This window comes from Elephas maximus, chromosome 2 (genome assembly GCF_024166365.1).
Source record: "Elephas maximus indicus isolate mEleMax1 chromosome 2, mEleMax1 primary haplotype, whole genome shotgun sequence".
In the NCBI taxonomy this organism is placed as follows: Eukaryota; Metazoa; Chordata; class Mammalia; order Proboscidea; family Elephantidae; genus Elephas; species Elephas maximus.
Window position 1 is genome coordinate 84,343,050 of NC_064820.1, and position 25,775 is coordinate 84,368,824.

The window sequence follows — 25,775 nt, forward strand, 5'->3', positions numbered from 1 at the left end:
TAACCAAAATGTCGTCAGTTCAAATCCATCAGGCGCTCCTTGGAAACCCTATGGGGCTGTTCTACTCTGTCCTATAGGGTCTCTGTGAGTCGGAATCGACTAGATGGCAACCAGTTTGGTTTATTTTTGGTATACACAAATCACTTATATCAGTAAAAAAAATTTTTTTTTTCTAAAAAATGAAGAGAAGTAGAGATATAGAAATTCAAAGACATAGTACCATTGTGAACATGGATTGCTACCCATTTGATTCTTCTCATTAAGTGATAGGTTATTAAATGATGTTAACTGTAAATTGATAAACTGTTGTAGCTTTCCTTCTTAAAAAGTGTTTGCACTTCATAGTTCAGGCAGGGTCTGCTGGAAAGATTAGGAGGCAGAGGACCTGCTCTACTTTCAGTTCTGCCTCTTACTTAGTAAACTACTTAATCTTGCTGAACCTCAGATCCCTCATTTCTAAAAAGAGGATCAAAATAATACTTAGGTCACAGAAACAGTTGTGAAAATTTGAGATGGTGTACTTGGCTATGTGCCATAGACTTAAGTTGGGCTTTATACTATTACATATGACTTCGGAATTCTAATGCAAAAAAATGTACTTAACATAAAGTCTCTGCTATAGGAGAACATTAATCATTACATAGAAAAATAAGAACAAAGGTGGTTTAAAAGTTAGTTTATTTGATAATTCACAAGTGATTTGCAAATGTCATGGATTATTTGGAGCCAGTCTGGAATACCAAGTGCTCCCCTTTTCTTCGGGGCATGCCTAATACACTCTCGTTTGTTGCCTAAGTTGGGCAGGTAGTGTCTACTCAAGGAATCCAAACTAACTTTAATTTCAATTTAAACTATAAACAAAAATCAAATACCACACAGTAGCCCAAAAGCAAAGTACAAAGGGTGTTTTGTTGTTTTTGTTTAAAATCATGTCCACCATAATTTGTATGCAGTTATGTTTATGAATCAATAATTATAAAAAAAAGAGTAAGGATCATTTAAGATAACAGAGAAGTTAACTCTCTAAACTGTCTGTAGTAATGCAAACATAAAATCACCTGGAACTACTGATAAATGCAGTAATCAGAATAAGACATTTAAAAGGATACATGTAATACATTTAAGCCTCTGAACTCAACTTTCAGGAGGGGCAGATGTGCCACAGAGATAACAGACCAAGGTTCTACTAGGGAAGTGTTCATCCATTTCTTTTTGGCTACACACCTCTCCTTTAAAAATGATGATTACATGCAAGTCCAATGTAATTCGAAAAAAATGTAATAACAGATAACAATGGTAAATACAATTTAATTTAATCAATAAGCCCATAAGAAAAATGAAATTGTTTTCACAAGCAAACACCTGAGACTGGGCTTCCATTTATCAGGAGTTACCGTATGTAGGACCTATCGCTGTTTTGTTTCAGTTGCACGGTACTTAGAAATTCCTGTTTTACACAGAGAAATGGTAGCAGTTCTTCAATAGCTCATCTTGAAACATCAGGATGTTCTTCAATTTACCAGAGATGGCTTTATTCTGGCATCTGTGCAAACCCAATTAATCTAGCACTGTTTGTTGAATTTCAATGTTTCAAATGTTATAAATAGCATATTTTATTTTTTAAAATTGTTTTAAGTAAAAACATATTAGAAAATAAAATACTAATGAAGGGTCTCAATACAACAATTTGAATACTGTCCTGGGATATGGCTTTATTTTTTTGACTTAAGTCTGACTTTCTAAAACTCCACTCTAGGCTTCAATGAGTCTCCACTCATCTGGCTGTCCACTCATCCCTCCTGCCCATCCCTTGTCAGCCTCTTTCACAGGCTCTTGTCCTGCACCTCGCCCAAAGCGACATTTTCACCATTTCTCAAGCTTCATTACCATTATGTCTGCTGACACCTCGCAAACATCTATTTCCAACTCATACTTCTCTCCTAAATTCTATTCACACTATACTTCCATCTATACTTGGATATCCTATTGGTATCTTCAACTCAAAACAGAACTAAATAATCATTCATCTTGCTCTGTCCCTGCCTCCTCGCCTCCACACAAGACAAGCCATTTTCCTCTTGAATTCACTGTTTGTTAAATGGGAACTGGTCATCTAACTCACATTCAGGAGTCACCCTACTTTCCTCTCTTTCTTTGCCATCTACATTAGTCAAGACGTTCTACTGATCCTACCTCCTAAATACTCCCTGAACCTAATCCATCTTCTCCATCCCCATTGCCACTGCTGTAATGCAGACTCTCAACAGAGATTGTGATTTGTACAGCTGCCTGCAATCTAAAGCATTTCGGATCACATCACTTCTCTGTTAAAAAAAACAACAAAAACTCAGTATCTCTCCATTAGCTTCAGAATAAAACCAAAATCTTTCATGTGACTTACAAAATCCTCCCAGATCTGCCCTTTGCCTATTTTCCCATCCTGTTTTTTTTTGCACACCGTTCCCTGACACCCTATTTCAGCTGCACTGACCCATTCTGATCCACAGCATACTCTTCACTATCTCTTTCATTCCTCCTTCAACTAGCAAGCTCCTATTCATCCACCGAAACTCAGTCACGTACCATCTCTGAGCAAGACTTCCCTGTGCTCCCTGGCACTAGTGTTCTCCTCTAATAGAGCACACATGCTCTGCAGTCACTGTCTGCATCCTGCACTAACTGTGACTGTCTATTCCAAAATGGTGCCTGGACATAGCAGGTGCTCAACAGATGTTTTAGGGGTGAAGAAAAGTCATGACTCAGAAGTCAATGGATCACATTCAGGTAGGAGCAAGTCTATTAACACAAACCTCAAGACTGATTTCCCAGAGTTGGCACCTTGCTCTGTGAATCTTTGAAGTCAACCCAATCCTGGGACTAGTACTATATTTCATATTTGCATCCCCTGTACCCAGGACAATGTAGATGCTTTAATAATTGTTTACTGTAATACCTGGTCTGACTGGAAAGTATACCAAGTGTTTTCACTCTGTTTATCACCCATCTAAAAGATCCTAGGGCTGTGAGTTAATTCTGAGGCTGACCTAATAGCTTGATCAACCTGGAATGGCTTTGACTTCCTTTTTTGTAGATGGTAGAACCAGAAATGACCACAAAGTTACCCAGCACTAACTGCAAAACCCACATCCTACTGAAGTACTGTTTATTTTGGGGGATGAGGTTTACAGGTTTATAATTTGTTTCACTAGGGAATTTAAGAGATGAGTTGCCTTCCCAAGGCCTTTATAAAATATTTTTCCACTTCAATTCTATAGATTGAAATTCTGCATACGAACCTTACTTATCTTCCTTGGATTATCTGAAGGCTATATATAAAAAAAGAGCAAAGCTTCGGGGCTGGAACACTTTACATAAATATGTCACCTGCAAGCAAAGCATGATTCATGACCTAATGTAACAAGCACTGTAGACACCAAAGAAAGCTGAAAGAAGAAATGGTCAAGAAGAGTGAATATTAAAATACATGGTTAAGATATTTTTCAGAGCCAGGAGGATAAGCTAAAGGGAAAAATTATATCAGACATACGAGGAAGACCTCTGACTTTGGCTGATGACTGGATTGATGACTGTGGGAACACAGCAGGTGCTATCATTTGAACCTTTCCCCTCCTCTCCCCCCCTCTCCCCCCGCCCCAAGGTACAGTGCTGGAAGGGCTGGAATAAGAAATAAAATAGCAAGCAGTTAGTACAGTGCTTGTCACAGTAATGTTCAGCAAATACTCCCTTCTGTTCCAGTTCATATTGAAGTTGTTGGTATCTATATAGACAGTTTGAATACACAGATAAGAAAAAATTATGCATGTTGATAGAAAGAATATTCACATAAGACATTATTCTACGGAATGGGCTTAATTTAGCATGTATTAGGCACCTGTTATCACCTTAATTCAGTGTTATTAGGAGAAAGCAGAATAATATTTCTGTTCCTGGGTAGATTTGATGTAAAAATGTAGGCTGAATCCCACAAAATGTTGAATTATCAAAGTTAGCTGTCTTAGATTATAAGCTGACAGGATGATGACGGAGTCTTCCAAAAGTCTCTGAAATTCATTAAAGCTATCCCTACTCATTTAGTTAGAAGCAGCAGCAAGGTAGGAGACACTTCGGGGCGGGGGGGGGCACTCCATGTGTCTGGCTGTGCTGATGTGCCTTTGAATCTGAAGTCATCATGTTCCTCCTCTTTTTGGTGGATCTGGTTTCACAAAAAACACCCACCCTCATCCACTCCTGGTATGCTCTGGAATACGTCCTCACAGAAGGGTCCTCGCTGAGATCAGGCAGTTGACTAGAGGTCAGTGGGAGCTTGCGGTTGCCTCCCTAGTCTAGTACAGATGGAACGTCTCTCCTCGGGTCGTGTCTTTTTGGTGAAAACGATTTAAGATGTTTCTTTTCTATCTAGTGCATGTGCAGAACCATTGGACAGTATAGTGCTGATTAAGGCTTTTCTTGGATAAAATTGTTGGTTATTTTACTGTTGTTGTTAGTTGCCATAGAGTCAGCTCTGACTCATGACGACCTTATGCACAACAGATGGAAACACTCCTCAGTCCTGTTCTGTGTCATCTTCATGATCTCATTGGCATGTTTGAACTCACTGTTGGGGCTATTGTGTCAATTCACCTCATTGTTTACGCTGACCCTCTGATATGGATTGAATTGTGTACTCCAATTTTTTTTTTATGGCTGCGGTTGTAAGAATGGGATGTCTTTGTTATGTTAATGAGGCAGGATTAGTGTAGGGTGTGTCTTGAGTCAATCTCTCATGAGATATAAAAGAGATTAAACAAGCAAGCCAGCAGAGCAGAGATGGGGTAAGATAGATGCCAAGACACATAGAGATCTCTAAGGAACCAGGAAGCAGAACCTGAAGAGACAAGAACCTTCCTCCAGAGCCAACACAGAAGGAAAGCCTTCCCCTAGAGCCGGCGCTCTCATTTCAGTCTTTCTAGCCTCCTAAACTGTGAGAAAATATACTTCTGTTAAAGCCCCATCCACCTGCAATATTTCTGTTACGGCAGCACTAGATAACTAAAGACAGAATTTGGTACCAGAACAGTGGGATGCTGCTCTAACAGATACCTAGAATGTGGAAGTGGTTTTGGAATTGGGTAATGGGTAGAGACTGAGAGAGTTTTAAGGTACTTAACAGTAAAAGCCTAGATTGCCTTGAAGAGACCGTTGGTAAAATTATGGACATCAAAGGCAATTCTGGTGAAGGCTCAGAAGGAAGTAAGGAGAGCTATAGAGAGTCTCTGTCGTCTTAGAGAATACATATGGTGCCAGCAATGGACTGCTGCTAGAAATGGGAACATTAAATGTGCTTCTGGTGAGGATTTTAAAGAAAATGCTGAACATGTGACTGGACAATGGAGGAAGGGTGATGCTTTTTATGCAGTGGCAAAGAACTTGTCTGAATTATGTTCAAATATATTTGTTGGAAGGTAGAACTTTTAAGTGATGGACTTGGATATCTGGATGATATTTCTACACAAGATCTTAAAGGCACCGTGTGGTTTCTCCTTGCCACTAATAGTAAAATGTGAGAAGACATGAATTTAAAAATGAACCATGCAAAATGAAAACAGAATGTAAAGATTTGGAAAATTCTGTTGTACAAACTAAGGACACATATCCTAGAATATTCACGAAGGGCGTGGCTACACAATCTTTTATTAAAAAGAATAAGCCTGTGACTGATGGATCTAACCAACTACCACAGCAGAAAACCTATCAGCTCAGACTGAAGGGAACAGAGAACAAATGAAAGAATATTGTCTACCTCTTGGAATTCTACAGGCAGGAAATAGGCCAACAGAACTACATCTGTTGTCCTCCAAAAAAGTAAAACGATCATCCCTGAGTAGCTCAAAGATCAGCAGAACTGTTAGAAGGAGCATGGGAAGCAGGGCCTTCTGGTTTCAAAGTGTGGGGCTGCTGCTCAGGTGTGTCAGGGAGATGGGGCCACTGCCCAAAGCTGAAGGGGTAGGGGTGCCATCTCAAGAGGCAGAACAAGGCCTGTTGGGGCCTGGGGAGTAGGATCGCCACTCAGATGGACAAGGAGAGTGGGGCAGCCCAAAGCCAAGGGAGTAGAGTTGCCATCCCAGAGGGCCTGAAAGGTAGAGCTGAAGCCCAGGGACAAGGGGCCTCCACCCAGAATCCAGAGGGCATGGCCAACACCTGGAATCTGGAAGGCAGGGCCATTGCCCAGATGATCTCAGACAACAGAGGATTATTTTCAAGGCCTGAGAGCTGATGTAATTTGTTCTGTTGGGTTTCCGACTTGCTTGGTGTCTGTTATCCCTTCTTTCCTTCCAATTTCTTCCACTTATAATGGAAATGTCTGCCTTGTACCTGTTCCACCATTGTACCTTGGAAGCAGATTACTTGTATTCTAGACTTCTCAGGTTCATAGACGAAGAGGACTTTTGCCCCAGGATGGACTATGCCTAAAGTCTCACCCATATTCTATTTAGATGATTTAGAAGATGAAATTTTGGACCTGGGGTTGATTTTAGGATTGGATGATGTGATGGCAAGGACATGAATTTTGGATCCAAAGGGTGGAATGTAATGGACTGAATTGTGTCCCCCAAAAATATGTGTTATAAATTCTAACCTCTATGCTTGTGGCTATAATCCCATTTGTTATGTTAATGAGGCAGGATTAGTGTAAGGCTCATCTTGAGTCAATCTCTTATGAGATATAAAAGAGATTAAATAAGCAAGCAGAAAAGCAGAGGTGGGGGAAGAGAGATGCCAAGCCACATGAAGATCACCCAGGAGCAGAAGCTCAAGAGACAAGGACTTTCCTGCAGAGCCAACAGAGAAAGAAAGCCTTCTCCTAGAGCCAGCACCCTGAATTAAGATTTCTAGCCTTCTAAACTGTGAGAAAATAAATTTCTGTTACTTAAAGCCACCCACTTGTGGTATTTCTCTGATAGCAGCACTAGATAACTAAGATGCCCTCTACTTTGCCAAACATGATGGATGTGTATTTCTAGGCCTTGGACTCTCCTGATGACATGTCCAATGTAAGCAAAACAGTTTTGCCATCCTTGCTTCTAAGGAGCATTCCAGTTTTGCCCTATTTTACTAGGTAATATATGAAATGAAAAGAATTAATTTCTTCAATTCAGTAACTGTATTTTGTAACATCTATATATGTTTCTCATAAAGAAAAACCGTCATAAAAACTTTAAGGTCCAACTGAACATGAGTATTAGGAAAATGTACACATGCACAAGAGAACAGGACAAATGATGTATCTATTTCCTTTCTAAAATGATTCTTTTGCAGTAATTTCTAAAATGTTTTCTCATATAAAAATTATTTTCTTGACAAATTCCTACTGAAGTTAGCAGATATCCTACTTAAAAAAAAAACCAAGAGACTAAAATAAAAAAGTCAATCTCACCTTCTTCTTACCTGAGTTTTCTTCTTTAAGATTTTATATAATTGACCTCATAAATGATAAACGAACAATGCTAACTATCCAGGAGACAAAGTTAAAATTAAGACTACACCATGACTTCATGCACAGAATTTTAGGATGTAAAATCATTTGAAATCAAATAATGAAAAGGCTTTTTTAAAAGACCAATGCCACCAATCAAACTTTTCCTGTGGTCTGTCTCCCATTCTAGGACTGACAGAATATCAGGACCACAAGGAGAGGGCAGCTGAGCTGCACACTCCAAGTTGAGTTAAATAAGAACATAGAAAGCTGTAGCATACACATTAAAGAATACATTTAATTTTAAAGAGAAAAGAGTTTTAAAAAATGACAGTGGTTTAATTATGAGTGTCCCTTTAAGTTCCATTTGAAAAAAAAAAAAAAAAAAAGTTTGTTTTTCCTCTAACTGCTTCCCAACAGTTCGATGATAGAAAAACATCAAACCTAAAATGGTGCTGAAGGTGTTCTATGGGGACAAGAAGAAATGCAACTTCTTGAACTTTTTTTCAGTCTAGAGAGAGAGGGAGAGTGATAGACAGAAAGATAAAAATAGAAAGAGGCAGTGATTGAGAAAGAGAGAGAAGGGAACAAAAACTAATTTTCCAGGCAGGGAAATACTTATAAAACCTTTTATGTCAAAGTTAGGATTTCACAACATAACACACTAATGCAAAATCCAGTAGCACCTGTAAGATTTAAGTAAATGCTGCCATCACTTAAATGCTTTTAAATATCTGTAAAAGACTGAAGGAAAACGAAAGATAAAGTACATTCTCCAGAGAACAAATGTATTTCAAAATAAAAACTGTATTTTTGTTATTCTTTTTCAGTTGTTTTTTATACAAGAATTCATAGTTATCATATAATAACTTATAATAGACAATGGGACCAATCTCTGCTCTCCTCTTGTGTCACTTCAAGTTCACACGTTCAGGCTATAGTTCCCAACATTATTTTCTGATAAATATATTACCACAGTTTGATCTAAATATAGATACATTATATAATACTTGTCTCTGGGAAAATCAAATTTCCATATGCAAACTTTTATTCATATAATACAGAAATGGAGAAAACTACAGTAGGCACACAACCTAATTATGACTTGTAGATGACGATTTCTAGATACTCTCCTACTATATATGAATGTTGAAAATAGTCTTAATAAGAATTTTATTTATATGTGCACTTGTGTCCACCTTATCCCATGTACTGTACATGTCTAATGACAATCTGGGAATTAAAAGGTGCAGCCCTCAAGAAATTGTTAAGTCACTAAAAAAAAGAAACAATTAACCTCTATTGGACATGGAAAAAACTCACAAAATTTCCAATTTTAAATTTCATATCAGTAGGAAAATATTAAAAATAATTTTCTGTATATACATATGGGTATATGTATATATTGAAGTACACATATGTCTCACATATCAATACAATCCAAGTGGAGACATTTGGGCGAGTTATTTTCCCATTAAATGACATCTATGTCAAAATTTAAAAATATTTTTATTACATCATTAAAATAACTCACTTACCATTTCCACAGCTTACACTGTTTTTTTTTTTTTTAATTTTTAACTCTTCATAACTAAATTCCCTGACCCCTAGTGTTAAATCCCCTATTTAAATTAAAACCTGGTGCTCTTTGTTACTCAGAAACTGATGGATAAAATCACATCTACTTCAAAATCCCATCAATCAAATAAATTTTATTACCTGATTTATCAGAGAAATATCTCAGCTCTGAGCATGTGTACCTAAATTATTCTCCCTATAATAAATAGGTGAGAAAATTATCCTAAAATAGATGGAGGTAACTTACATGATGTCATAGCACATATAATACATGATGATTGAGTGTCTGATATAAGCTTTTCAGAGACACCTGAAACTCACTTTAGAAACTAACTTTAGAAACAAACCATTTATTTTCACTCTAATATAAATTAATATGTATGTATTTATGTACATACACATACATATAAAACAAAATTGTCTAGTGTTGAATAGCTGTGAGTGAAAAAATGGTTACAAATTGATTAATTAGCTTAATTTTGTACTTAACAATTCAATCATTTGGGGGCACAACAACAAAAAAGTCAGTGCATTTGTAGACTCTCATAGAGTCAGATACTCAAGCATACACTTTAAAAAAGAACCCTCCCTCAACATCACAGGCATTTACAGCAAGAATATATGTACTCTGATGCAATTCCTATTCCATAAGCAGACTAGACAGCACTTGGCTTACTTTTAAAACAGCTTCTTAAAAGAAATATATAAAGAAATGCATGTTTGCTAAAAGTCTTTTAAAATTACATCAAAAGAACATTAAAACCTGTTCACTGAGAAGAGCCTATTGAATTTAATTCCTGTTTTGAAATGCCTAGTTAACAGTTCAGAATATTGCCTTGTGAGGTCTGAATACAGATGTGGTTGATGTGAAGACCCAGGCAGGGTACAAGTCTCCATTTCCACCTGCCACAATCACAATTTAGACACAGTCCTTGGATTGGCTGTTGGATGTAAATGGATTCCCTTGAAAAGAGCTATACACCTTAAAATGATCTATAATAAACAGTTCCCCAATAACCATTATTATTCTTAAATTGAAATGCATTGATCATTCAGAAAAGATTTCTTGCAAAATATATAAATAAATGTAACTGCATATTCTGTAAAGATACTTAGCATTGCTAGGCCAGTCCGTCCATGACGGGCTGCTGTAGTTCAGTTCTGTGTGTCAAATTTATTAGAAATTTAAAAAGAAAAATTTCTGAGGGACTCAGCTGCCTTCATTAGTTGGCTTTAAAATATGTAATAAAATGGGAGACGGTGTCTTCTCATAAATACATGGAATCAATATGGAAAAGTAAACTATACAGTGGACAAGATTAGAGAACACCAGAGTGGTCACCAGAGAGAAATATCTTCCAGTATAAAAAAAGGGAAGAACTCTATACACGCAGTTCGAGTAAGTATGGTTCAATTAAAGGTGCAGCTCTCTCCCACTCCTGGCAAGAATTAATTGGTAATGGCACTGCTTCTCAGCAGTGCAAAAATATCCTGAGAAATTATTCAGATTACAACAAAAGACAGGGCTTTCGTCACTAAGTTTTTGCACAAAACACAGCTCTAGATATCGTAAATAAATTAATTTAAAAAGCAGATAACCTTCACTGTGTTGAACACAAAAAGGGGATGTGACCTAGACATTGTTAATTCTCCCGTTGGCTAATATCAGAAAAAAAAAAAAAAAAGATTGCATTAAATCTCTATTTATAACTTGCTAGTTAACTATGGCCAATAATATACAAGGAGGTAATTTGTAGTTCAAGTTTTTCATCTCTTTTTTTCCCCAACTAGCTATAAGCAGAATTCTAAATTTTACACTGAAATATACAATTCCAATTTTCAAAAGATCCTCCCCCTGGAGGAATAATTTTTTTTGTGTGTGTGCAATCTTGATGCAGAGCTCAAACAGTCCTATGAAGAAAGACAATGTATCTTTTAATCTATTAGCACTGAAATTTCACCTTCCTTAGCTGCATTCTAGTAGCTTGGCCAAGTTATCTCGTAATTCTGTTAGTTCAAATATCTTTCCGTCAAGAATTTCTAAAAGTGTCTTCAGGTTATTGCGAAAAGCTTCTTGTTCATTCTGACTTTTCTCCAGACGTTGCTCTAAGTCAGACAGTTGTCCCTCCAGGTCTTTGTTCCGAATTTCTACTTCCTTTAGAAACAGAAGTGTAACACATAGGTCAGTTCATCACTTAGAAAACAATACAACTTTCTGTTATCACTCATGTTGGGCAGTCAGTGCAGTGTGACAATTAGGATGAGCTTCTGAATGACAACACAATTTACAGAGATTTCAGATTTGGCCACTTGTGAAATCCATGTGGTTCTATGGACTGGCTTGTTCATTTTATCCATCTATCCACCTAATGAAAATTTCCAGACTGCTTACTCCATGCTAAGGCAACACTTCAAATACTAAGACTTCAAATACTAAGATGAGACTGAAGACCCACTTTGTGGATTATCTACATCTCATTTCTATTTCTGCCTACCTCCTTTTCCTAATACACAACTGTTAGGAACCACAGGGGAAAACAGCAGAAAAAAGGAGAGAAATTAATTCTTTCTCTTTGGTGGCAAACCTGGAGAAAGATTTACTGATGAAAACTTTCTAAAATAAAGTTTTAAGATCCTTTGAATACACTAATTTTAATTTTCTTCAATATCAAATGAATGGATGTTATAGAGAACATAAAATAAAGTTTTAAGATCCTTTGAATACACTAATTTTAATTTTCTTCAATATCAAATGAATAGAGAACATAGCTCAACTGTTAAAAAACTGTAGCAAAGACACATTTTAGAGAATTACAAAGCTAAGAATCCCAACATGCTGCAAATTAAGGAAAGAAAAAACTGCAAAAGAGAAGTAAGGGTTCATGACAATAAAACCCTGTTTTTAATTTTTTTAACACAGAATAACCTCATACTTAAAAATATAAGCTATTATTTATTTTTAAAATGTTTCTGATAAATACAATAACCCAAACCAAACTCACTGATGCTGAGTCTAATCCAACTCATAGCAACCCTATAGGACACAGTAGAACTGCCTCATAGGGTTCCAAAGAGCGCCTGGGGGATTCAAACTGAACTTTTTGCTTAGCAGCCGTAGCTCTTAACCACTACGCCACCAGGGTTTCCTAAATATAATAAAGTGACTTTAAAAAATAATATAACATAAGCTAAAGATTTAATTTCAGTTAAAAAATCAAATTCAGAAAGTTGGCAGAAAGCCAACTAAAACACTTCAAATGCTATTCAGATAAGCAATAAATTTAGTGTTATATATCCTTTCTGGAAAGCCCACTTTGACATCTGAAAGGAATTAAGTGACTGACACAAATTACATTCAAATGCATAAATTAAATAGGCCAAGGAAAGTATTTTGGTGTTAGTTACACAACATGAATTAGCCTCGGAAAATAAGATGTTTTAATAAGATTCTATCAAATCTAAAGGACAGTAGAATTTACAATTTTTTTTATTGAAAAGACAATCTGGCAAATGTTAAATTAAAGGAATAGAGTATGAAGCAGCACATATGACTGTAAAAATTTGTATGGAGGAGGACAAATACTGGGAATTAGTGCACAAATAGGAAATAGTTCTGGTGTTAGCATTACAGGCATTTTGGGGGAAATTTTTATTATGATATCTATACAAATTCAACTTTCAAGAAAAACAATTGGGAAATTGGCTTGAACACATGTAAGAAAGTGACTTAGGATTCTGAACATGAAGAAATGTTCATATGCTCTAACAGAAATAACTAAAGACAAGGTTCAAGCACGGATACCACAAATGAGCCTCGAGAGCCTGGAAATATAAGAATGGAATAAAGCAGGTATTGGGAAAAACAAAACCTGTTGCCGTTGAGTCGATTCCAACTAGGAGCCCTGGTGGCATAGTAGTTAAGAGGTCGGCTGCTAACCAAACTGTCGGCAGTTTGAATCCAATAGCTGCTCCTAAAACCCTATGGGACAGCTCCGCTCTGTCGTATAGGGCGCTCAGAAAGCAGCTATAATGATCTACAAATGAAGAATTTAATGAATCCCAATCTAATCTCAAAGCATTTACTGCTCAGTGTTACCATGTATTTTACTAATCTCTTTTCTTTGAACAATCTACAAAGTGAAGATAAGTAAACTGAGAATAGAACCTGAAACCAATAAAATATTTATACATTCAGAAGCCAAATTTGTGGAGGCTCTAAACAATGAGGAAGAACACAGGCCCTGTTATCAAATGTAAAAATTCCATTCATGATTGCACAGCATGCTGTCCTGCCTGCTTAAACAATAAGCTTAAGGGTAGAATGTTTCCAACTATAAAATTAGACCAGACGTCATTGACTAGCAAACACCCACTCCACCAGGCACCACCCAGTTTGTCCTCTAAAGTCTTCCTTAAAAATGAAAGACTCCCTTGTTCTTCTTGCTAACCAATGAAACCCCAATCATTTTCAACAGAGCAAGCAAAACACAAAATTCCCTCAACTATTAAAACTGTGTTGTTCTATCTACATGGAGTATCCTACTCTAATCTCTATCTCTGTTTGGAGGAATTTTACTTGTCAGATAACAAAAGGGATTCAATACAATGCTGACTGTGCTAGTCTTTTTTTAGACAGAAAATATGTTCCTAGAACAAGAATAGAGTTGGCACAGGGGCAACAAAAGGCAACTGGAACGTAGTTTTAACACTTGCCAGTTTTCTACCTTTTGTCTACAGTTTTCAGCTGTTCTTGCCTTTCGTTCTCCCTCCTAACTCATTCTTCTGCTCATTATCATTGAGTCCTACTATCTGTCCTTTTACTGTTATGTAAAATATGTGTCAGGAGCACCCAGAGGCAGGGTTCAGTCCTGATAAAAAACTGTAGGCCAAATTTTGCTAACCCCCTTACAGTGCTTCAGAGGGGCAGTAACTAAAAGTAGGGAGCAGAGAGAGTCATGCTCTGTATTTGTTAGATATGGAGCCTAAAACACTAGAATTAACTAATAAAATAAAATAAAATAATTATGACCATCATCAATAGGATCAAATCAGCTTCATTTTCCATAATTTTAAATCCTGTATCATTTAATCTGAAGCAAAGCTACAGAAAATTTCTCTTATTGCTTCATATCTTACTGGTCCTATTAGATTATTTGCACTGGGTAGGTTTGGGTTATTAGATTATTAACCTTAATATGTAACGTTGTTGCTGTTAGGTGCTGTCAAGTTGATTCCGACTCATAGCGACCCTACGTATAACAAAATGAAACGCTGTGTGGTCCTGTGCCATTCTCAAAATCGTTATGCTCGAGCCCACTCTTGTCAGTCCATCTCATTAAAGGTCTTTCACCAAATACGACAGACAGGCAGACACGTGGTGGTAATATAAGAGGATATATAAATCATCAAGACAAGTATTAATAATTCAACCACAAAATAGGTAAAATATACAGAAAAAGATAGCTTTCACATATACAAACAATAACTAAAGGACATAAACAGAGAGAGAATCCCACTACAATAGCAAAAAAAGAGACAAGATATAAATAAACAGCAAGAAATAAGCAAAACCCACATGATGAAGACTCTTAAACACCCCTGAAAAACACCAAAGTAGATAAGAACAAATGGGAAGAAAACCCTTTCTCTTAAATAGAATGAAAACCTCATGAAGACGTTAGTTCTCCTAAAGTTACAGTATAAATGTTAAGCAATTCCAGTAAGAATACAAATTTTTATAGACCTAAATTCTTACACTAAAATTGATACTAAGGTTTACATGGAAAAATAAACATGTAAGAACAGTTAAAAAAAAAAAAAACAATGAAAAAGAAAAGCTTTGAGGAGGGTAGCCCTACCAAAGCCTCTACAGTTAAAGCAGCGTGGCACTGGTGCACCAAGAGAGAGTATGAATAGTGGAATGGAATACGAAGTTCAGAAATACATGAAAATACATATGTAAATTGAATATCTCAAATTATTGGAAAATAATTTATTTTAAACAAACAGTAATGGAACAAATGGGTAGACATTTGGAAAAATATAAAATTAGATTATCTCACACCCCACATGAAAGAATAAACCTTAAATGGATCAGAGGTCTTAATGTAAAAATGAAACCATACAAGTACTACTGGGCAATATAGATGAATCTCTATACAACCTGAGTGTAGAAAAGAGCTTTCTAATTATGATTCACAAGCCAGAAGCAAAAAACATAAAGAACGATAAATTTGACTACTTAAAACAACACCTTTAACCAAAGTCAAAAGACAATGACAAACTGGAAGATATTTGGAACAAATAATCACAGATAAAGGATTAATATTTCTAATACACAAAAATCTCTTAAATATTTAGGGGAAAAAGACCAAACACCCTATAATAAAAGGGCAAAAGACACGAAATCACACATACAAAAAGATAAATAGTCTTAAGTTGAAGACTTAATGAAAGATGTTCAACCTCACACATGAGAAACACAAATTAAAATCATCATTTCTCATCTATCACGCATTGGCCCAAATTAAAAAGTATGACAACATATTTTGTCGATGAGGCTGTGGAGAAACAGGCACTCATACACTGCTGGTAGGAGGGGAATTGGCAATGTTATGGATTAAAGTGAAATCTTAATCCCTTGTCTTAGTCGCCTAGTGTTGCTGTAACAGAAATACCACATGTGTATGGCTTCAACAAAGAGAAATTTCTTTTCTCACAGTCTAGTAGGCTAGAAGTCCAAATTCAGGGCATCAGCTCCAGGGGAAGGCTTGCTCTTTCTGTTGGTTCTAGAGGAATATCCTTCTTGTCAGTCTTCCTGTGGTCTGGGAGCATCTCAGCACCAGAACCTCTGGTCCAAAGGATGCGCTCTGTTCCCAGCATTGCTTTCTTGGTGGTATGAAGTCCCCAACTCTCTGCTTGCTTCCCTTTTTATCTCTTGAGAGATAAAAGATGGTGCAGGCCACACCCCAGGGAAATTCCCGTTATGTTGGATCAGGGATGTGACCTGGGTAAGGGTGGTGTTATAATCCCACCCTAATCCTTTTAAGATAAAATTACAATCACAAAATGGAGGACAACCACACAATGCTGAAAATCATGGCCCAGCCAAATAGATAAACACGCTTTTGGGGGGACATAATTCAATCCATGACACCCCTGTACCTGTGGATGTAATCCTGTTTGGAAATAGCGTTTTCTCTGTTGTGATAATATCCATATGCCTACAAGGAAGACCAGTTTATACTACTATTATTCAAAATTACACATCAACAACTAATGCCAAAGATAAAGAAACTGAAGATTTTTACCAACTTCTGCAGTCTGAAATTGATCAAAGATGCAATCAAGATGCATTGATAATTATTGGTGGTTGAAACGAGGAAGTTGGAAACATAGAAGAAGGATCAGTAATTGGAAAATATGGCCTTAGTGATAGAGACAATGCCAGAGTTCAAATGATAGAATTCTGCAAGACCAACAACCTACTCATTAGAAATACCTTTTTTCAACAATACAAATGGCGACTATACCCATGGACCTTGCCAGATGGAATATACAGGAGTCAAATCAAGTACATCTGTGGAAAGAGACGATGGAGAAGCTCAATATCATCAGTCAGAACAAGATCGGGGCTGACTGTGGAATAGACCATCAACTGCTCATACACAAGTTTAAGTTGAAGCTGAAGAAATTAAAATAAGTCCATTAGAGACAAAGTACAACCTTGAGAACATCCCTCCTGAATTTAGAGACCATCTCAAGAACAGATTTGATGCACTGAATACTAATAGCCAAAGACCAGATGTGCTGTGGGATGACATCAAGGACATCATACATGAAGAAAGTAAAAGATCATTGAAAAGACAGGAAAGAAAGGAAAGACCAAAACGGATGTCAGAAGAGACTCTGAAACTTGCTCTTGAATGCAGAGTAGCTAAAGCGAATGGAAGAAATGATGAAGTAAAAGAGCTAAACAGAAGATTTCAAGGGGCAGCTCGAAAAGACAAAGTACAGTATTATAATGAAATGTGCAAAAACCTGGAGTTAGAAAATCAAAAGGGAAGAACACTCTCGGCATTTCTCAAGCTGAAAGAACCAAAGAAAAAGTTTAAGCCTTGAGTTGCAATTTCAAAGGATTCTATTGGCAAAATATTAAAAGACTCAGGAAACATCAAAAAAAGATGGAAGGAACACACAGAGTCACTGTACCAAAAAGAACTGGTCAATGTACAACCATTGCGGGAGGTAGCATATGATTGAGAACAGATGGTACTGAAGGAAGAGGTCCAAGCTTCACTGAAGGTACTGGCAAATAACAGGGTTCCAGGAATCGATGTAATACCAATTGAGATGTTTCAACAAATGAATGTGGTGCTGAAAGTGCTCATTCGCCTATGCCAAGGAAAGTGGAAGAGAGATACCTGGCCAACCGACTGGAAGAGATTCACATTTGTGCCCGTTCCAAAGAAAGGTGATCCAATGGAATGCATAAACTATCAAACAATATCACTAATATCACACACAAGTAAAATTCTGCTGAAGATCATTCAAAAACGGTTGAGGCAGTGCAACAACAGGGAATTGCCAGAAATTCAAGCCAGGTTCAGGAGAGGATGTGGAACAAGGGATATCGCTGCCGATGTCAGATGGATCTTGGCTGAAAGGAAAGAATAGCGGAAAGTTGTTTATCTGTGTTTCATTGACTCTGCAAAGGCATTTGAGTGTGTGGATCATAACAAATTGTGGATGACACTATGAAGAATGAGAATTCCAGAACACTTAGTTGTGCTCATGAGGAACCATACACAGACCAAGAGGCTGTCCTTTGAACAGAATAAGGGGATACTGTGTGTTTTAAAGTCAGGAAAAGTGTATGTCAGGGTTGTATCCTTTCATCATATTTATTCAATCTGTATGCTGAGCAAATAATCTCAGAAACTGGTCTATATAAAGAAGGTGGTGGCATCAGGATTGGAGGAAGACTCATTAACGACCTGTGATATGCAGATGACACAAGCTGGCCTACTGAAAGGGAAGAGACCTTGAGGCACTTATTGATGAAGATCAAAGGCCACAGCCTTCAGTATGGATTACACCTCAACATAAAGAAAACAAAAATTCTCACAACTAGACCAATGAACGACATCATGATAAACAGAGAAAATACTGAAGTTGTCAAGGATTTCATTTTACTTGGATTCATAATCAACACCCATAGAAGAAGCAGACAAGAAATTAAATATGTATTGCACTGGGCAAATCTGCTGCAAAAGATCTCTCGTCAAAGTGTTAGAAAGCGGTCACTTTGAGGACTAAGCATGCCTGACCCAAGCCACGGTATTTTCAATCAGCTTATATTCATGGAAAAGCTGGACAATGAATAAGGAAGACCAAAGAAGAATTGATGCATTTGAATTACAGTGTTGGCAAAGAATGCAGAATATAACATGGACTGCCAGAAAAACGAACAAATCTGTCTTGGAAGAAGTACAGCCAGAATGCTCCTTAGAAGCAAAGATGGCGAGACTTGGCCTCATGTAGTTTGGGCATGTTATCAGTCCCTGGAGAAGGAAATTATGTTTAGTAGAGGGTGAGTAAAAAAGAGGAAGACACTCAATGAGATGGATTGACACAGCGGCTACAACAACAGGCTCAAACAGAGCAATAATTGTGAGGATGGTGTGGAATCAGGCAGTGTTTCATTCTGTTGGACACAGGGCCACTATGAGTCAGAACTGACGATCTGGCACCTAACTAGAACAACAAAAAAAACGCTAATTAGCTCATAACCGAGTAGGGCAGGTTCTAAATCTAATCACTTCTGAGTTATAAAAAGAGCAGATTAGACATAAAGATATGTACACACAGGGGTAGAGGTAGGGAGTGGACAGAGACCATTTACAAGCCAAGGAACTAAGCAATGCCCAGTATTACCTATACAGAAGGAAATGACACAGCGGAGAACCTGATTTGGACTTTTAGCCTCTAGAACTAGCAGAAAATATATCCCTGTCCTTTAAAGCCACTGACTCATGGTATTTGTTACAGCGGCACTAGGAAACTAAGATATCATACCATACTGTAAATATTCTATGATAATGTAAGAATTAGAGTTAATATATGTAAAGTGCTTAGCATATGCTTGACTCAGCAGGGACTCAAAAAACGTTAGCCAAAATAAAAACAAAAGAATGATATACTAGACTGAATTTCCCTCATTTCTTCCAGCCCTGATTATATACTTCTTTTTTATTTTAGTTCTATACCAAATTTCTCAAACTTGATACTACTAATATTTTGGACTGGATAATGTGACGTTTAGCAGCGTCCCTGCCCTCTACCTACTAGAACACCAGTAGGTATCTTGGGGTGCAAAACTGCCCACAGTTGAAAATTATTATTAAAATGTAAAAACTAAAACATTTAATAAAGCAAACCAAAAAGTGAGCTCATTTTCTCCAGACTGCTGAATGCCAGTGATGATGACAGGAGAGGCAGGGAAATATTTCATTTCATATAATGAGTCTGCTTTCTTTATGAAGGGCTCCTACTGTCATAGAGTTTGGTGGTCAAGGACATAGGCTTTAGAATTTGACCATCTCCATTAGAACAGAGGTTGGACAAGTTAACTTCTCCAAGCCTTAGCTTCCTCATCTTTGGAGAGTAACTGTGTCATTATGACTATTACAAGGATTAAATGACATAATACAAGTAAGCCCAGGGCCTGGTACATACCACTCAATAAACATTGGCCATTCTTATTATATCATATTTTTACACAACTAATGTGTGCCTTCTATGTTTGTTTGCCAGTTGTTCTCTCCCCTCACGAGATGTTTTCTCAATTGCACTATGCTAATTTTTTTACAGCAACGTGTAAAAAAAAATTGGCATAGCAGCACTTATGAAAATACCTTGTGGGGGGAGGGAGTGGCTGGCAAAAAAACGTAGAAGGTGTGCATTATTTGTGTGAAAATACGGTAATCTAAGTCCTCCTTCCAATCCTGGGCCTTCGGGTCCTACTTAATCGCTCTTTACTCCAAATTCCTCACTCTGCACAAGCACTTAGAAACCCCCTCACTCTGCACAAGCGCTTAGTGGTTAAGTGCTACGGCTGCTAACCAAAGTCAGCAGTTTGAATCCACCATGAGCTCCTTGGAAGCTCCACGGGGCAGTTCTACTCTGTCCTACAGGGTCGCTATGAGTTGGAATGGACTCGACGGCAACGGGTTACACAAGCGCTTATTTCTATTTCTATTTCATACCCTAAAATGTTCCTTACCCTTTTTTATAGAGGCATCTGGCCACAGGGGTATAAAAAAAAAGTACCTGAGCTGGCAAAAGACTTTGGTAATGAATTTCCAAAAATCTTCCCTAACCATGGTTGACTACCACTGACACAGGGTGGATGGATGTAAATTTGAATCAGGAAGCATGCTATTTATGCAGAAAAAGCAAGTGATATTAATCAGACTGGAGAAAGAAAATATATACTAATTTGTGCTCCTACTAGGGCAAAACCATTGCTATAATTCATATATTATTTTAGTGTTAAAAAAAAAAATGAGTGGAGTTCCCACATTCAATGAAATCCATTTGAGAGTTTTTCTTTAAATTCAGGGTATTTTAATGCTAGAAGTAGACATTTTCAAAATAATTTACTAAAGGCCATTTATAAATGACCATCCATGATGATTATAAGTTGTTCAGATGAAGTTTTCAAGTAATTTTTGAAATATCAAAGACTAAGCATGAATCAGAAGTCTTGGAAAAGCAAAATGACAAAAGACTTACAAAATGAAATTTCAGGAAAAAAGTTATTACTATGTGAAAGATTTGACTGATGCCTCTCTAGGCAGAAATGAATAAAAAATTTATTAGAGCTCACCTGTAGTTTCTGAGTCAAAGAGTCCCTTTGTTCTTGTAGTTCTCTGGCATTATCAATTTCTTGTTTTAATCCTTCTATTTCCTGGAAAAGGTAATGTCATTAACAACAACAATTAAACTATATCAAAGAAAAAGAAGGCCTTATTTTCCCTGAAATTATTGTCCTAGTCCTAAGAAAAAAAGATGATTTTAAAAAGCATCCATTTATTTCGATTTTTAGGAAGATGAATTCACCCAGTAATCCTCTTCATAGATGTGTTTAGTTCAGTATAATCTTAAGGTACAAGCAAGTCTAACGTGGTGGGTTGGGGATGGCACTGCTTAGAAACAACAATCTGAACTCAGTGACATTTGAAGATTGCTTCAAGCTTTGTGGGTAAAATTCTTTCCTGGGATACTGAATCTTTTGATGGGAAATCAGAGAAAGCAACAGCTTGTAAAATTCATTTAACCTCAAATGGTTTTGATGTTGAGCATATGTTGAACACATGAATGCAGCTCTCATATAAAAGGCAACAGGCAGCGTCTCAGCCTGGCTGCATCACCTTAGTTCATACCAATAGAAACAAGTATCGGGGAAATACGAACAAGCTTAGTACCACTCAAGGAAAATATCACCCTAAAAAAAGTATACAACTTTTCCACAAATATCTTTAAATGTGACATACACTCTACATTAGCTAGATTACAAATGAGTGAAAAGTAACAAATACCTCTTCCTTCACTTTCAGTGTCTCTTCCAATTCTTGTATTGTCTGATTTAATTCTGTCTTATGGGTATGCACTGCGTTTGCTTGGCTACTAACGCATTCAAGCTCAGTCACCTAAAATTAAATGAGAACACACGTTAAATTAAATGACAATTTTATAGGTGTTATGGATTAAATAGTGCCCCTTCTCTCCATCCAACCCCTGCCCCCCGCAAATATGCTTGGAATTCTAACCCCTATAGCTGTAGAGGAAACCCTGGTGGCATAGTGGTTAAGTGTTTTGGCTGCTAACCAAGAGGCTGGTAGTTTGAATCCACCAGCCGGTCCTTGGAAACTCTATGGGGCAGTTCTACTCTGTCCTGTAGGGTTGCTATGAGTTAGAATTGACTCAATAGCAGTGGGTTTTACAGCTGTAGATGTAATCCTCTTGGAAATAGGGTTCTCTCTGTTATGTTAATAAGATCACACCCAAGCAGGGTGGGTTCTAAATCTAATTCTTCATTATAAAAAAAAAAACAGATTGGACACAGGTGTGTGGGGGGTGGAAGACAGACGAAGAAAACAGATGCATCTATAAGCCCAGGAACTCCAAGCATGCCAGGAGTTACCAGGTGCTGAAGCAGACAAGCAAGGATCTCCCTCTAGAGCCACGCCTTGAATTCAGCCTCCTGAATCGTGAGAAAATAAATTTCTGTTCTTTAAAGCCACATACGTGCGGTATTTGTGTTTTGGCAGCACTAGGTTACTAAGATACAAGAACTTTTTGCTGAAGACATAATAAGCTCAATTAATCTTGAGAAATATCAAGACATTCAGATAGAATGAATAGGTAGGTTCTTTAAAGATATGAACTTAAGAAAAAGAAAAAAACTAAAGGAAATAATTATTTACATGGCTTGGTAATTAAACAAACAAACCCACTGCCATCGAGTTGATTCCAACTCACAGCGACCCTATAGGACAGAGTAGAACTGCCCCATAGGGTTTTCATGGTGAATTTGAACTGCTGACCTTTTCATTAGCAGCTGTAGGAAAGTTTAAATAAAATAATTATTGACAGTAGAGAATCTGTATAAAGAAGGTCTTCTTTAAAAGTTTTCTCTGAAAACATATTCAAAGTCAGATATAGTAATCTGCCCCTCTATCAGTAGCCTTCCAATTAAATATGGGTTCTAAAAACCTGCCTTGCATAATTGAGAATTTTTTCAAATACAATTCAAAAATGTAAAAAAATATGGAAGAACGATACGCTTAAAATATAACTTAAATCATTCTATACTAGAAAAACTTCATATCAGTAATGCCTCTTATGGTCAAAGACAACAGTTGTTTAGTCAATAAGAATTTAATGAGGGCACAAAGAGCAATATAACAACTTTTAATGAGCATTTGATATTTTTTTGAGGGAAGAGAGTAGGGTATTGTCCTTAAAAATCATACCATTCAAAAACAGAGTCGATATAGCCAGAAGTCAATATAAACACATACACACACCCTAAAACTGCACTTTGCACACATCAGGCCCTCAGTACATTTTGGTGGACTTGTATATAGTAAATATTAGCCTATTAAGGAAACGGAGTAAACCTTTTTCCCCATATTTTCCAAGTATATAATTATTGTCCACATTCTGCCACTCCACCTCTATCACTTTTTTCCTTTCCTCAAGTTTCTCCTAACCTCTGGTCCACAAAACTGAACATCTGTTCAAATCTTTTGGGAATTTCTTCTTTTTTAAATATATATTAGTTTTTTGTCCAAAAAGATAATAAATTCCTTTAAAGGGGTCTAGTTCTGATAATGGAATTTTTTTAATTGGACTAACTAATTGTTACCTAATTCCCATAGATAACAATTGCAAAGTTTAAAATCAACTGTTTGAAGGCCCTGGTGAGTGACAAAATCAGGCAAAAAGCTCAAAGAAAGCCATCACATTGAGTGAGATGTGGACTTACATATCTTTTCGTAGAAGGTATTCCCTAGTCTGTCTGTGTTGCTTGGCTTGTCAAGTAGAAACCCACAGTCTTATTACCCTAAAAAAGCCTGAGGGTTTTGGTATTCCTCAGATCAGCTAAAATAGCTGGAAATTGAAGGAACTGTATGAAAGGAAGCCCCCAAGTATGCATATTGACTTAACTCAAATCTTTAGCTGACCCCTTAACTGAATATGCACAGGAAGAACCCACGGAATCCAGGGGGATGGGAAAACAGCTGACAAGCTGAAATAGCTAAGGTGGGGTAGTGCTTACCACAGAGACAACTGTTTGAAGTTTGAGTGCTGCCAAATTAGAGATCCTTGGTAAGTACCTCAAACTTTCCACTGAAACCCCAGAAGATAAAGACCTTAGAGATAAAGACTTCCCAGGACTAAGAGATTCACCCTAGGACTAAGGGCAACACTGAAATGCACCAACCCCTAATGAAGCATAAACCCATACCTCCACAAATTGAAGGTAATTCACAAGTAATTTAACTGCCTGCTGAAACAAAATTCAACACTATTCAGAGGAAGATAACAGAATCTACAATCTCTACAACTCATTTATGATATCCAATATCCAATTGAAAATGACTAGACATGTAAAGAAACAGGAAAATTTAATCTGTAGTCAAGACAAAAATTAGTCCTTAACACTTGAGACTATGCTGGCATCTCCTGTCTGGAGGGGAGATGGGAGGGTAGAGGGGGTTAGAAACTGGCAAAACAGTCACAAAAGGAGAGACTGGAAGGAGGGAGTGGGCTAACTCACTAGTGGGAGAGTAAGTGGGAGTATGTAGTAAGGTGTATGTAAGTTTATATGTGAGAGACTGACTTGATTTGTAAACTTTCACTTAAAGTACAATAAATATTATTAAAAAAAAAAAAATCAGTCCTTAGGAAGAGACTCATAAAAGAGGACTCATTGGAATTAGAAGAAGAAGGAAAAACTTTAAAATAACTATAATAAACATTGAAGAGTCAACAGGAAAATGAATGGGCAAGAAATTTCACAACAGATTTAGAAATTGTAAAATAAAAACCAAATGAAAATTCTAAAACAGCAAAATATAAAATCTGAAATCCAAAAAAAGTAATTCAATAGGATTAAAAGCATACTGAACACAATAAAAGATCAATGAACTTAAAGATGGTGCTAATAGGTCAATGGAAATCATTCAAACTGAAAGCACGTGGTGAGCAAAGGTGGAAAACAAAATTAACAGTATTAATTGGACAGTATCAAGTGGACTAATATTTGTAATTAGATCCCAGAAAGAGAGGAGATAACGGGGCAGAAAAAACATTTGCCAAAATACCAGCTAAAAATTTTCCAAATATAATTAAAAAAAAAAAAGCTACTCAACAGATCTAGAATGCTCAGTGAACCTCAAGGAGAATAAATACAAAGAAAATGTCCATACCGAGGCACTACGCTCTAGTTACATTGCTGGAAACCAGTGATAAAGAAAAAAAAAATCTTAAAAACAGCCAGTGAAAAATGACACAATATGTGTAGAGGAAAAATAGTAAAAATAATGACTTTCTTTTTAACAGGAATAATGGAGACCAGATGGCGATGGAATGTTGTCTTTAAAATCTACAAAGAAAAAAAAAGTCAACCTAAAATTCTATATCCAGCAAAAAATATTTTTCAAAAATGAAGGTGAAATAAAGACATTTTTAGATATACAAAAGGTGAAAGAATTTGTAGCTAGTATACTTGTAGTCTAAAAAATGTTAAAGGAAGCTATTCAGGCTGAAAGGAAATTACCTGATGGAAATTTAAATCTACAGGCATGAAAGAAGAGTGTTGAAAATTATAAATATGTGAGTAAACTAATATTTCTGATTTTTTCTACCTGCATTTTTCAAATTACATACCTTCTTTAAAAAACAACAACAATAATAAAAATAATAAAAAAGCAGCTACTGACTTGGTGCAACTCTTAATTTTTATGACAATTGTACAGAGTGTATACTATTATTCCCAGCTTACAGATGTAGGTACTGTGTTCAAACAAGGAAACAATTTACCAAACGTCAAACAGCTAATAAGTGACAAAATCAGAATTTGAAATCAGATCTTTTTGACATGAAAAACTGTATAATCTTCATTCCCATAAACTGTGAAAAATATTTTTAA

At 36.7% G+C, this 25,775-nt stretch overlaps 1 protein-coding gene across 1 annotated transcript in view; it reads right to left on the bottom strand.

Annotated features, from left to right (window-relative positions):
- Positions 1-9,488: 9,488 nt before the first annotated feature.
- HOMER1 (homer scaffold protein 1) overlaps positions 9,489-25,775 on the bottom strand; it is a 142,864-nt gene continuing 126,577 nt past the window's right edge. The window contains exons 7-9 of the mRNA XM_049866561.1: positions 21,655-21,765; positions 20,943-21,023; positions 9,489-11,207 (exon numbers count right to left, since the gene is read on the bottom strand). Coding sequence (XP_049722518.1) covers positions 11,019-11,207; positions 20,943-21,023; positions 21,655-21,765 — 381 coding nt within the window. The 3' untranslated portion in view covers positions 9,489-11,018. The remainder of the gene's footprint in view (positions 11,208-20,942; positions 21,024-21,654; positions 21,766-25,775) is intronic.